Source organism: Dermacentor variabilis, chromosome 8 (assembly GCF_050947875.1).
Source record: "Dermacentor variabilis isolate Ectoservices chromosome 8, ASM5094787v1, whole genome shotgun sequence".
NCBI classification, from domain to species: Eukaryota; Metazoa; Arthropoda; class Arachnida; order Ixodida; family Ixodidae; genus Dermacentor; species Dermacentor variabilis.
In genome coordinates, this window is record NC_134575.1 from 61,605,248 (window position 1) to 61,618,337 (window position 13,090).

A 13,090-nucleotide genomic window follows, 5' to 3' on the forward strand; every position below is an offset into this window, starting at 1 on the left:
GTGGGAAATAATTAGGGGTGTGTGAATACAGTAAATTTTGAATCGAATATCACATTGAATCAAGACAAAGAAAGCCAAATACTGAATCAAATATTGAACATTAGAAAAATGTTTTTTCATTAAACTTGGCACGGAATGGGTTAAACAATATGACAAAACACATACTCGTTGCACAGAGTTCCATCTGGCCTTATCACCAACCAAGATATTTAAAAGCCACTTCATCAAGAGCTATAGTCTTGTGTACACTTCAGGAGAAAAAAAAAAAGCAGAAAATGTGACAACCACCATGCTAGCAGAATCTTGACTACGCAAAAACCACTGCTAGCCTTCTCAGTGAGAGGCACAGTGTTTCCCAATGCATTCTAATTTGTTCGTCCCTTAGCTTGTTCAATTACAAAATACTAGGGCATTACTTAACTGATCCAGCATCTCTCTAGTGTTCAAACACTGAAATAGGTGAATATAAACTCACCGTGGGTCTCGTTAAACGCGGTGGTGGAACTCCCTCCGTTGACAGCTGGCTCGAGCCCCATGGTCTTCTTGTAGATGTTGATCACGTTCGTCAGCTCATCGTTGGCTGTCAGGATCTCGTCTGAGTACGAGGAACCAAAATTATGCTGGTGGGAAACAGCTACTAATATGGCCACAATTACAAAATGGCATAAAAACATTACCTCAACACATCATGAAGTCATACGTGCAGCGAAACACTTCGTTAAATCATGAGTTTAGTTTAGTTGAGGTTTCTATGATTCAGCATTAAAAGCAACTTCTCAGGTCCCTATAACAGCCCTTGTGGATAACACCTTATCAGTAAGTATTCGTGAACAACGTCCCAAAACAAACTCAACCGATTATTATGGGATGGTTTGTGTGGCAGAGATCGCATCAAGAGCAACAACATGGCTAGCAATAGCCACAACATGATGCTAAGTATACAGTCTAACCTCATGTTATCCTCGTTAAATCTGACACGAAAAAATACCTTCATCATATTCAATATTTGTTATAGGCATATATTAGTTACATGCTGATGTCAGCGAGAAAAGTTCTAGATTTAACTTGTTGTATCTAACAATTATTTACATCGATGTTCGCTCTAACAAGTTTCCACTGTGTCACCATTATCCACAGCCTGCCAATGCTCAGCTGCTTTTGTCTGTTTACACAGCTGCTGTCATTTATGATGCCAAGATGAACGTAACATCATTCGTAATATCCATTCTTGACAATGAAACAGTCTGGAAAAACCAAGTGAAAGCACATTGTTTCCACCCTTTCCAGATGGGAGAACAAAGAATAATAGCCTTTTCCTTTCTCATTCGTGTCCATTTCTCCTAGCAGAATGCATAATGTCTTTGCCTTACAGGCTTCTGGTTATTAAGCTTACCAAAGCAGGCTTGCACAGCTGTTGACACATAAGAAGAAAACTTCTACAACACACATCCTTGTCAATGCACTAAAGTAGACTTCTGTTAATTTGACTCCACTTAAATTTGATCACAACCGAAGGTCCCTGCCAGCGCCCATGCATTTCTATGGACCTAAACTTTTGTTATTTCAATCCTAAAATTGTTCTTTGCCAGATAATTAGAACTCCGCAAGTCAACATGCCCACATGCGATGCCTATGGTGACCTCAATAGTGACCCCTTTAGAGGCAGTGTCTGTCTCGGCGGAGCGGAGGGAACAGTGAATGCGATGAACACGTGTCAAAATCTCCCATCAAAAAAGCCTATTTTCGGATTGTAAAGCAATAACCATAGCTCAAACAGGGTGCCTACCAAATTGACACTTCCAAATTCCCTGAGTTTCCCAGGTTTTCTCTGAGTACCATTGCGAAATTCCCTGAGTGATGCAGAACTATGTTTTATGTCAAGATGGGCTGAAACCATATCGTCCGATGCTGTCACTCTCTAATAATCATATAAAAAAATTTAAAAAAAGATGACCTAATCCAATTTGTATACTAAGGAGTAGTGCTTATGTTATTCAAAAGAAAATAGAAGGGAGGGGTTAGTAAAATGCACAGCAAATAAAATGTACTTAAAAAATTGCAATTAGAGTCGGACATTCTCAAATACCAATAAAAAGGAGATGTGTATAGAAGAAATATATTCAAATATGAGCTATTTCTATAAACTGATAGCAAGCTCAGTGGTATGAGGCCCGAACTTTGTCACAATTGAGATTCTCTCTCAACAGCTCGTAAGTCAATATCAACTGTCTTGACGTACTCTCAGCCCACACACGACGCCTCAGTGTAGTGCTTCACTGCTTTAAATAGTTTATTTAGGTTTGGATGAGGGACACCTGCATCTCGGCATCAGCTAACATTTTGTTTTTTGAGCTCAAGCTCCTTCAAAACAGCTGCAGCACGCTTTCTTTCCCTTTCATTCCTCAATGCCTAGGTTCTTTCTGTTCTTCTTGGTCAGTTGCACAGTCTAGGTCTGATTTTTCGAACTCCCTAGGGGCCGCGAGAACGTCCGAAAAATTGGCCAGTTGGAAAAAATAAATGCATGTCAATTACTGCCCTCAGGGGCTCAAACCGCCCCAGGCACATTCGAAAACACTCTGAAGACCTGTCGGTACACATATTAGGCATATTGGTGCTCGTACTGTAACAGGAGGTGCCGGGTGCACGTGTATATAATTAAGGAATACATACTGTGTCCCGTGACAATTGCCCCTTCCCACGCTTGTTATGCTTCACTGCAATACTTTTGCATATGCTTCATCAAGTAAAATTTCTGTATAGAGGCGAAGCTGACTTTTGGAAACCGGCATTGTGCAACGCATCATGCTTTCCAAGCTTCTAAGCCAATCGCGAGGACCACAAAGGCGGAGTTGGTGCCATTGCTGACAGCAGCGAATTCAGCAGCGAACGGCAAGAATCTTAATAGCGAACGTCGAAGCAACTAGGTCTAGCGTTGCCGCAGTGGTGGCTACGGCTGCCAGCGGATCTGCGAGCGAGAGCGCCGGTTCGAGGCGGCAAGGTAATTAAAATGGCAGCGGTGGTGGCTTTGATTAATGCCCTTTCAGATTTGCGGTCACTGCAAAAAGTCCGGAAAATCGGACGGCGAAGGGTTCTTGCGTCCTAAATTCCAGACGTTCTGATACATTGACTCTATGGGGTACGTGGTAGTGCCACAAAGCCGTCCATATCGCGCATCCGGAAAGTCGGTCGTTGACTGTACACTGAAAACTTCTCCAGCCGACGACAGGGCGTCAAAGACGATTCATTACGATTCCTGTCTGTTACACGAGCCAGCATTACCGTGACTTTCGACCCTTTCAATAAAATTACAGCTAATTTTCCCTGATAGAGGCACAAATTCCCTGAGTTTTTCCAGACAAATCCCTGAGAATTCCCGGTTTTCCCAGTTGGTAGACACCCTGTCAATATGCCTGATTGCGGTAATTACATGATTATAATGCGCGCCTTTTCTTTTTTTTTCAAGAAAATTGGGCTGAAAGCTGCCTGTGCGGCGCAATCGGATATAAAACCAAAACTGCCTTTGCAATGTTTGTATGCTTTACCGCATAACACCAATGTGCTGTGGCAAAGGTGACTTTAATAACCATGCGGCAAAGCTGATATAAGAAACCGGTCGCCATTGTGCCACACCAATTTTACTTGCTAAAAAAATCGGGTGCGCATTATATTTCTACTTTGTTCAGCAGCTTTAATGCAATTTATAAGTTAGTTTTCTGCTTTGGAGACAGAAACTGGCCACACCTTTGATTCAGGGGCATGTTAGACTCTGGCAAATACTGCCTAATGAACCAGTGGTGTGTACTGGCATCTTTTTATGCATCTTGTTTAATTCAACCCGCCGGATAATTCGATCAATTTTGTCGGTCCTGTCAGGGTCAAATTAACATGCAAGTTGACTGTACACTACCTTTGACAGGCATTGTACTTAAGCAGTCACCAGCACTACTCACTCTCAAGAACGAAAGGACTCCAGTAAGCAAAAAGTATCGCGACTGTGTAAGCTGATCGATCGATTGACTGAGTGAGTTTAGCATCCTAAAGAAATGCTAGGGCTATGAGAGACGGCACAGTGGAGCGCTTCAAATAAACGTTGATCACGTGGGGGCCCTCTAACATGCACCTAAATCTAAGTGCACGAGTGTATTTGCATTTCAACCCCTCAAAATGACTGCACTGTGGCTGGGAATCAAACCTGCAACCTCGTGTTCCACAGCAGAATGACATATCCAGTGAGCCACTACAGCGGGTTAAGTTGCACTGCACAGGTGCACATTGCCACGTAAATGCAATACGTACACGGGTGTTGTACTCCAACTGTTCCTAATGCACATACTCTGCAATAGTCTGTGCTTCACCTGACCAGCACAACTTACACAACCAGGACATGTCAAACCAACCCGCACCTTTAAACCAATGTTCAACAACATTAAAGGCAAAGAGTACTGTTTATGGCACTTACTGAGCCCTTCGTCTTTTTCTTCCATCTCTCCAGCCAGCCGGAACAGCTTGGGACGCAGGCGCTCACAGCTCTCAAACAGTTCCTGCACAAAAATTCACGCACTTGTGGTGGTGGTGCTGCGTCAGCACCAAATAGGACGGCACAAGAGAGCGCCTCGACGACACATAATGCTGCAAGCAATAAATCAGTTCTTGCCTAGCATTCCACGAGCCTAGTCGTTTTCTCCACCCACTTATGTATCACATGCCTACACTGTCACAGCTCTGCCACGGGGAACTAAGAATGTTGTTGGAAACTCTGTGCACTGAGTGCTACTTTGCTGCTACCTGCAAGCCATAGTGGTGGAAATAAAAAGCAGCTGCAGCCATTTGTTGCACGTTCGTCTGTTGCACGTTTGGCATAAATGGGTGATCATCTATGCATCCCTTTATGCTGACTATTTAGCACTTGGGAATTAACTGCCGAGATTGTGGTTGTCTATCCGTATCTGAAGAGTGCACGGAGACCACCAAGAAGCCAAACCAGACAAGAAAGATAGTTAGGGGAGCAGAAATTAATTGTCTGGGAGTTCACCGTGTCAGCGCTGCATCAGCAGAGTTGAGCATGTTCTCGCAGTCAACACTTCCAAGAACATGCCAGCAGCAGTAAGCGAAGTGGCCTTCATGCGGTCTATCGCTTCAGCACAAGAGCAGCAAGAACACAGCGCATACAATGGTATGGGCCGCCTGCAGATTTCCTTTAAGATTTTGCATGCTCAACCATGCACGGCCATACAAAGTACACGCTTGTTGGCAGAGTCAAAGCCGCCCCCCCTCCCTCCTGCGCTGCTTCCCCGCTTTCCTCCATATACAGTAGAACCTTGTTCATATGCTTTGGAAAAGACTGCAAGAACAAACATACTAACTGGGAAAATGTATGATCCAAAGTAACTAAAAAAATTTGATGACTCAACTATTGTTGACATCTACGTAATGCGAAGCATCGCGTGGATCGTTCTGGCACGAGAGACTGACGTGCGTTGAGCTGGTGGTGCTCCAACAGTCCGAGATGCGTTTCATTGTTTCTCTATTGTGTGGTGTTTTAAGAAGGCGATGGGAAACCAAAACGAAATAGAGCTGGTGGGTGGCGCCGGATGTCGCAGAAGTGAAACATGATGACCACATCACGCCGCCTGCAGCAGGGAACGGCGACGTATTTGGATTATCGCCTACTAAACGCATGCAGTACGCTACCAATGACACTACACACCACACGCTGTAAAACAGATAGGTGAAAATGCTTATTGCAATAGGTTTCGTGGCAATAGCCGTAAATGCAGCGTCAACGACCCAGGCAGAGATTTGCTCTTACCGGAATAAGAAATTGTGCTCGCCGGTGTTTTCACGTGAGATGGGAAGCTATATACTGTTCTTGATTGCGCGCGCCTTGTGCCTTTTCTTGTTCACGTGGGATATAGCTGCCGGAAAATGTATAAGATCGTAGTTTGCTGCAGAGAACGGCAGCACGTGTCTGCTATCGCCTATTAAAAGTGTGCATTACGCTTCCGACGGTACCACGCACTGTGAAACAGATAGGCGAAGATGCTTATTGCCATAGGTCTGGCGGTGATAGCTGTGACTGCCACGTGAAAGGACCCCGGAGAATATTTGCTGGTACGGAAATGAGAAACGGAGTGCACGTGAGACAGGCGGGTGAACATTGTGGTGAAGCTGCCACGGTCAGCAGCTATATACTGCTCCCGATCATGCATGGCTCGCATATTTTATTGTTCACATAGGATCTAACGGCCCGGAAACGTATCATACGAACGCAGTTTGGTGACGTCCTGAACGCTGGTGCCAAAAAATTTTGTGTTCCAGTAACATATGAACCGGTAAAAAATGAGCGTAGCTCTATTGGGTCATTTTTTGTGTTCTCGATTGCAAACATTGGCATTGGGAAAACATACGTAATGGGAATGTATCAATGACGTTCTACTGTACTGCACACGAGATTTAGCCGCGATCACCAAGTTCCCCTAGCGTCCTGTCGCAAAATGCGCAGTTACTGCTGGAGCACAATGCCACCCTACCTCTCATTCCGAGAGGGCCTCTCGTGCGGCGGAATTCTATATGTATGCATAATGCTCAAAAGCCATTAAAGAAGTACTTGCATAACATTTTCAACTTTAAAGAACATATTGGTAAGCATCAGAGCGCCCAAAATAATTTACTATAGTGTACTGTAATACCGTATTTACTCGCATAATGACTGCACATTTTTGTTAGAAAAATTGACGCAAAATCAGGGGTGTGATAATTACGCGGGTTAAATTTCCCGCGAATCGTCCCGCGTTTGCTGAGGGACACCAAAACAAAAATGGCGGCCGGCAGGGCAAGCCGAACGCACCTAACGCTATTATTTTTTCTTCTCGTGAGTACATTACAAGCATTGAAACAGTTTCTTCTGTATCGGTAATGAATAATATTGTTAATATCGGCAAGTCTGCAGCAATAACGCAGCCATGTCCACTTTGAGGGGACAGAAACAGATGGGCGCGCTTAGCTGCCAGTGACATGGAAACACATGACCGGCATGCTGCGGAAACTGCAGCATCTGTCTTCACTACTATACAAATATGGCACGTTTCCGCTAAGGGTGGGTGAATATCTTAGCAGTGTTACAAGCGTCGACATACGAATAGGGTGTACTTTTAACGTATCAGTGTAAACGTGGCTACTATCGTTGCCGCTCGCGATTTGTTGCGCGCCCACAAGTGCAGATGAGAAGAATTGAATGGCGCCTTTTTCTGTTGTTGTTGACCACAACCATTATAAAGCTTACACATAATAAAGGCAAGTTTGGTTGCAGCATTTTTTTGAGTCATGGAAGTGCAGAAAGTGATTGAAAGTAATGAAATGAGGCATCTACTTAAGAATGTTTGGTGCGTGCAGACCACTTGGCTTGTCTTGAAGAGTCGTTCGCATAGCATTCAACAGAGGGTAAGCACGATCATTATTAGCTAGACTTGGCACACGACATATAGCTGCGGCAAGTTCGGGGTGCGATCATTACACATGGAAATTTAAAAAATTGAATTTTGCCGACAAAATTCAGGGGTGCGATCATTACATGAGTCCAATCATTATGCGAGTAAATACGGTACTTGTTTATACAAACCAGCTTTGGTTCTGGTTCCGGAGGCATGTGCACCACAACGTCATGATACATTGGCGCGCATCTTTCCTATGAGTGCTGTGGCTGTCACATGCAAGGCAGCCAAAAGCGCACATGGCACTCTTGTCTAATTTTCTTGCCTTGTTTTGTCTAGCGCAGGTCTTAAGCACCCATTCCTGCCGTAAGCGACGGTGATGGCGGCGTAACCAAGCGAATGAGCGTAGCAAAAGATGAGAAAGTGAAAAGTGGCGCGAGAGAAAAGGCACGAGGAGGAAAGTGGAGAGGAGGGTGCCGCAGAATTTTGAGGCGGAAAGTGGAGGAGGGTATGGCAAAAGCATACTGCGGCAACGATGGCTAATAACTAACGAGGCAGTCGCGCCACACTTCACTTTGTTTGCAACGTGCCACACGAGACAGATTTTTTATGACAGCCAATATATCATCGCAAAATGAACACATGTATACAGCTGTGCTCAAATTTCGCATTATGGAGTACCGTAATCGTCTGTGATTTTTTGTTTTTTGTTTTACGATCATAGCCAGCTTTATTGCTACATGAAATCAGCAAGTTTTGCTCTGCGTCACAACAACACAATAACGTGGATGAAGTCAGGCACGGTAGTTCACGATTAGCTTCAGTATCACATTAAGCTACAGTTTGTTTGCCAACCTTCGCGTTTGCTAAGTGCCATTTTTTCACAGAGATGTGCTGTTTTCCCTTAAAACCAGGAAAAAAAAGGTTTTGCACTTACCACTGCTCTGTTCTTGCTCAAATTTCACTGCAATATCACATTTCAAGGTTTGAATAGTTAAATATAACATTTCACACTGTTACTTGCAGGGTCAGTTAAAGAAAAACACTGAATTTACCCTTTGAATGCACCCCAAGCAATTATTGGGAACCAATCTCAAAGGCCATGCTTTGCCCTACTGCAGACATCAGAAGCGACATAGCTGCCACATTCTGAGGAGGCACACATGAAGAAAGAATTTGCATTCTTTAACAAACCAGGCAAATAACAGTGCCAATTGTTATATTGAGTGATTCGAGCCATATAGTAGTGTAATCTTGCAGCAAAATTTGAGCAAGAACAGAGCAGCACTGGTGCGAAATCTTTTTTCTGGTAATTTCAAGGGGAAAATGCACATCTCCATTAAGTGTAGGTAGTGTGCGGTAGAGTTCCTACAACTTCCAAGATACTTATCAAAATTCCTTTAAGATCAGCTACACGCAAGCTAACACGTACTGGCGATACCTGGTAGTGCCTACCACCAAGTGCTCCAACCTTCCAAATTAAAACACTTTGCTGGGTAGTTACGAGCAGTAGTAGCGTCACATTCAAAAGTCACAACACAGTGATTGAAAACGCAGAGTGCCCAATCACCTTCATGAGGTCCTGCTCCTCTGCAGAGGTCTCCCCTGGACGGTAGTTGGCCAGCATGTCCTTCAGCACCTTGGCATTATTATGCACCGTCTCTATCTCTGTCGTGCGCCGTGCCAGCATCTCCATGCGCCGATCCGCCTGCTCCAGAGCATCCCACATGCCGATACAATGAGCTAGCTCTCACAAAAACCACGGAGCAGTCGCTTAACATAAAACGGAACACAGTGCTGCCACATTTGGCACGTGTGCGAATACTCGAATATTCGATTCGAATTGGCTAGCAATTCGATTCGATAATCGAAATAAATGTTTCGAAATAATCGAAACCCCAACAATTGCTGTTGGCGGTTCTTTACGTCGGCTTTGCCGCAGTACAGCCATGTTATGCGGCGAAGCGCATACAAGACGCATTGCGGTGATGCATACCAAATGCAATAAGGGGCCTGCTAATCACTACCAAACACTATCAGCTCCAGATAGTGTTGATCATCAGTACTTGACGATCAACACTATCAGCCCACATTGTGCTGCTCATCATGCTTCTGGACAACACCAGCTGCCAGGTGGAAACCTCTGTGTCTGCTACTAACCTGGGTAAATGTCTAAAAACGCAATTTCCAGACTACACATTTGAGAAAAGTGGCAAACTTGGCGATGTTCTTTATACCCTCGTTCTAAAGCAGTTGAGTACAACCAGCATACCTTGATGGCAAACTGGATTAAAAACCTGACTTTAGAAGAAGCAAGGAAAATTTTGACAGCAATGAACCCACATACGTCCTCCTCAGCTACGGAAGCCTTCCACATCAGCACTGTGGAAAGACTGATATGCACATCAACCAGCAGCAATTTTTACTGCCACTGGCACAGGTTGACAGAGATGCACGTGATGAAATTTTGGGCCAAAAAGAAAATTCATGTGAGTAGTTGCATAATCATAGTGCAAACTGTTCCCTCGGCTTGCATAGAGGTATCTGCTGACACCAGACACTGGTGTGTCCAGTGAGCAGCTCTTTCCCCTGTCTGAAGGAAATGCTACATTCAGAAGGGTGCAACTGCTCACCAAACATTTCAAGCAGCTATCCTTCCTTCCTGGCAACATTAAATAATGGCAGTTATGACACTGTCAAGCAAAGGCATTGAACTAGAGAATTTTGTTGTACGTTACTTTCTGTGCAGTAAACTTGCTTTTTTTTATATGTACCTCAGGTTGGAGAAAAAAATATAAATTTTTTTCAAAAGCAATAGTTAGTGTATTGAAGGCAATAGCATATTCGAAAAATATTTGATTCATTTTGCACTTGGTTTTGTGCACTTCCAAATTGAACATTTCATATTCACACACCCCTAGTTGCCTCGATACCACATGTCAGTGATGAAAACACAACAAATTTTCCCAATGTTGCCAAAATAACCACAGTATCGTCGTTGCAGGATGCAATGGTACATTGCTAAAAGGAAGCAACATGTATGACATGTGTACACTGTTCCTTAGTGAGATGCAATGCCATTGCACATCTTCCAAGTCTTTTTATTTAAGCTACATTGTGACTGTTTGGATGTGATTTGAGTACAGCTTTGTCAAAATATGGCATTGAGGTAGCCAGAGTTCAGTCACAAGCTGTCAGCAACCTTTAAAGCAATGCTAGCATCAAGGCTTTCGAAATGATAAAGTAAGCAGTGCCACCTGATTACATCCTTGGCTGCCTACGTGTGACAATTGAGTTTTTCATTTCATTTAACATTATGTACACGTATTAGCAAAACATTGCAATACCATGTCATTAAGCATAAGGGAAGCTTTATTAAAGTGTGAAAGTTGGGCAAGTTGGTATACATTCATAATGGGAACAGCGCGAACAAGACGAGGACGGAGTGAAAGTACACAGGACAAGCGCTGAATCACAACTACATTTACTGAAACACACATCAGGTATATAAGTGACACAAGCAATCACATGGTTAATCGAGGAACGCACAACCGGGCCATGTGTATACAGGGCATCTGTTACCGTATCGAGCCATCTAGGTACGTTAGTTCCTGCTGAGAAAGCGCGATTGAAGGCTGGCTAATGTTCGCTCAATGTGGGCTGCTTCCACGACTAAACTGGTGGATGCATCAGTATGTTTAAACAAAATTTTTGTCTCTTTGAGCAGAGACTTACACTTACATTGCCAGCAATGGGCAGAGACATACATATAATAATTCTCGTCCAAGGACAATTCATGCTCTCTAAGTGTTACATCTATGCACTGGCCGGTTTGGCCTATGTACACTCGCCCACACTTGAGCGGGAAAGAGTATACCAGATTAGTAGTGCAGCCTACATACTTGTTAACATGTTTCACTTTGCACCTTACGTGAGGATTACGTTCTGCTCCACTTTCTCGCCTTTCGACCGCCGGACAAATAGCACTCAATTTTCCAGGAGCCGAAAAGATAACCTACACCCCATAACGATCTGCAAGCTTGTTTCATTTCTTGGGAAGCTTGTTTCATTTCATCCTGTTCACGTTTAATTCCCGCATGACTGTACAAAACCAACTGCTCCACATAGTTTTGCAGCATTCATTGTATTGTTAAAGTGCTCTGTTAGAAAGGCAACTTGAATACTGTCACAGGTTGTATGATTATGTACATGACAGCCTTTCAGCTGACTGTCCCTGTTATCATATGGTCAACCACACAGAAACCGAAGAAAAAAAAACATTTCAGAAAAGGACGACACAGACACCCCATGTCATCCCTTCCCTAAATCTTCTGTCCTGTTTCTGCACTGCTCGCCATGTAATGTCATCATACCAACAAGACCGACTGACAATCATGTTCCCATTATCGCATTATCACTCAGTGCAAGATGCACTCACTGTATCAAAAAAAATTTTTTGATAGTATTGTAGGGACAACATTCATGTTTAAGATTAGATTGCACACATGACTCAACTAGCGTCGAGTGCCAGCGATAACTCTGGAGTGCATGATGAAATACAAATGAATTGACTGAATGTGGATATTAATAAATGAACAGACTTGACTTGTGAAACATGATGTGATGACTGCCACGTGTGCTTGCCGCTATCATAGAACAAATGTGCTACCTTGCTTTCTCAGCACATTTCTCTCGGATCCCCACATTTCCCAATAAGGAAGTGTTTGTTTCAACCACACGCGTGCTCGTCCTTGCACAGCAGTCATCATACTGTTTGTTTAAAGAGAAGTCCCTCACCTCCTTGACCATGTTGCGGATGAGCCGGTTGGCAGCCTGCAGGTCTTCGGGGTTCTTGCTCTGCAGCAGCTTCTGCAGCATCTGAACATGTCCCCACATGGCACAATGTTTTCAAAGTAAAGCACAGCACAAGAGAAACACTACAGTCTACAGAGGCAATGACCAGCCCTCTGGACAGATGCTGAGGAAATGAAACAGCACATGCGTGCATAGAATGCCACAAATTCAAAATGGCCTCCCGCACACCTTCTTCCATGTTCCCCAGGCATCATGATGCTGCAGCACCTCCCATTCACCTTGATGTTCCAGCTTATATGGTGTTACAGAAAAGCTGAAAATTGGGAGAGTTTGCTAGTGATAGTCATCACTCAAAAGCAGCACCATGGGCCAGGCAGGGAATGAAAGAAAAACACAAAGAAAAGCACTGTGGCAGCTGTTAAAGTAGTACTGAGACAATATTTTTGAATCTTGTTTTCTTTATTTACTTATTACTATTATTATTTTTGCATTAAATGAAAGTCCAGAAGCTTGAAACCCTGGAAAAAGAATACTGAATCTATATAATAGCTTTTCTAACAGCCAGCTTCCGTTTCATTTCCCACAAGGCAACTGTTGATGGGAGCAGGACATTAGTATGTTTTGGCACTCGCTCTGGCTAGCTCAGTTGCTTCCTATTATGCTGCTCTTGTTGTAAGGGCGAATGTAGCAGCAGAACAGATTACCAAGCAAGCTGCAGCTAGGCTTCAAATGTTGCGACGTCCTGCGCTCCCACATGACCACCCTCTGGCTCATGACGTCATAACAGAGTAGTAACGAAACCGAAACTTGTTTATAAAGGCTACTGCAGTAGAATCTCGGTGATA

The 13,090-nt window shown here is 43.8% G+C and overlaps 1 protein-coding gene across 2 annotated transcripts in view; it reads right to left on the reverse strand.

Moving 5' to 3' along the window:
- Gga (ADP-ribosylation factor-binding protein Gga) overlaps positions 1-13,090 on the reverse strand; it is a 71,708-nt gene that overhangs the window by 43,543 nt on the left and 15,075 nt on the right. The window contains exons 6-9 of one of the 2 annotated variants that reach the window (XM_075702212.1): positions 12,228-12,308; positions 9,001-9,138; positions 4,460-4,541; positions 476-595 (exon numbers count right to left, since the gene is read on the reverse strand). In XM_075702212.1, coding sequence (XP_075558327.1) covers positions 476-595; positions 4,460-4,541; positions 9,001-9,138; positions 12,228-12,308 — 421 coding nt within the window. Of the gene's footprint in view, positions 1-475; positions 596-4,459; positions 4,542-9,000; positions 9,142-12,227; positions 12,309-13,090 lie in introns of both variants that reach the window. The other variant, XM_075702211.1, reaches the window with a different exon arrangement.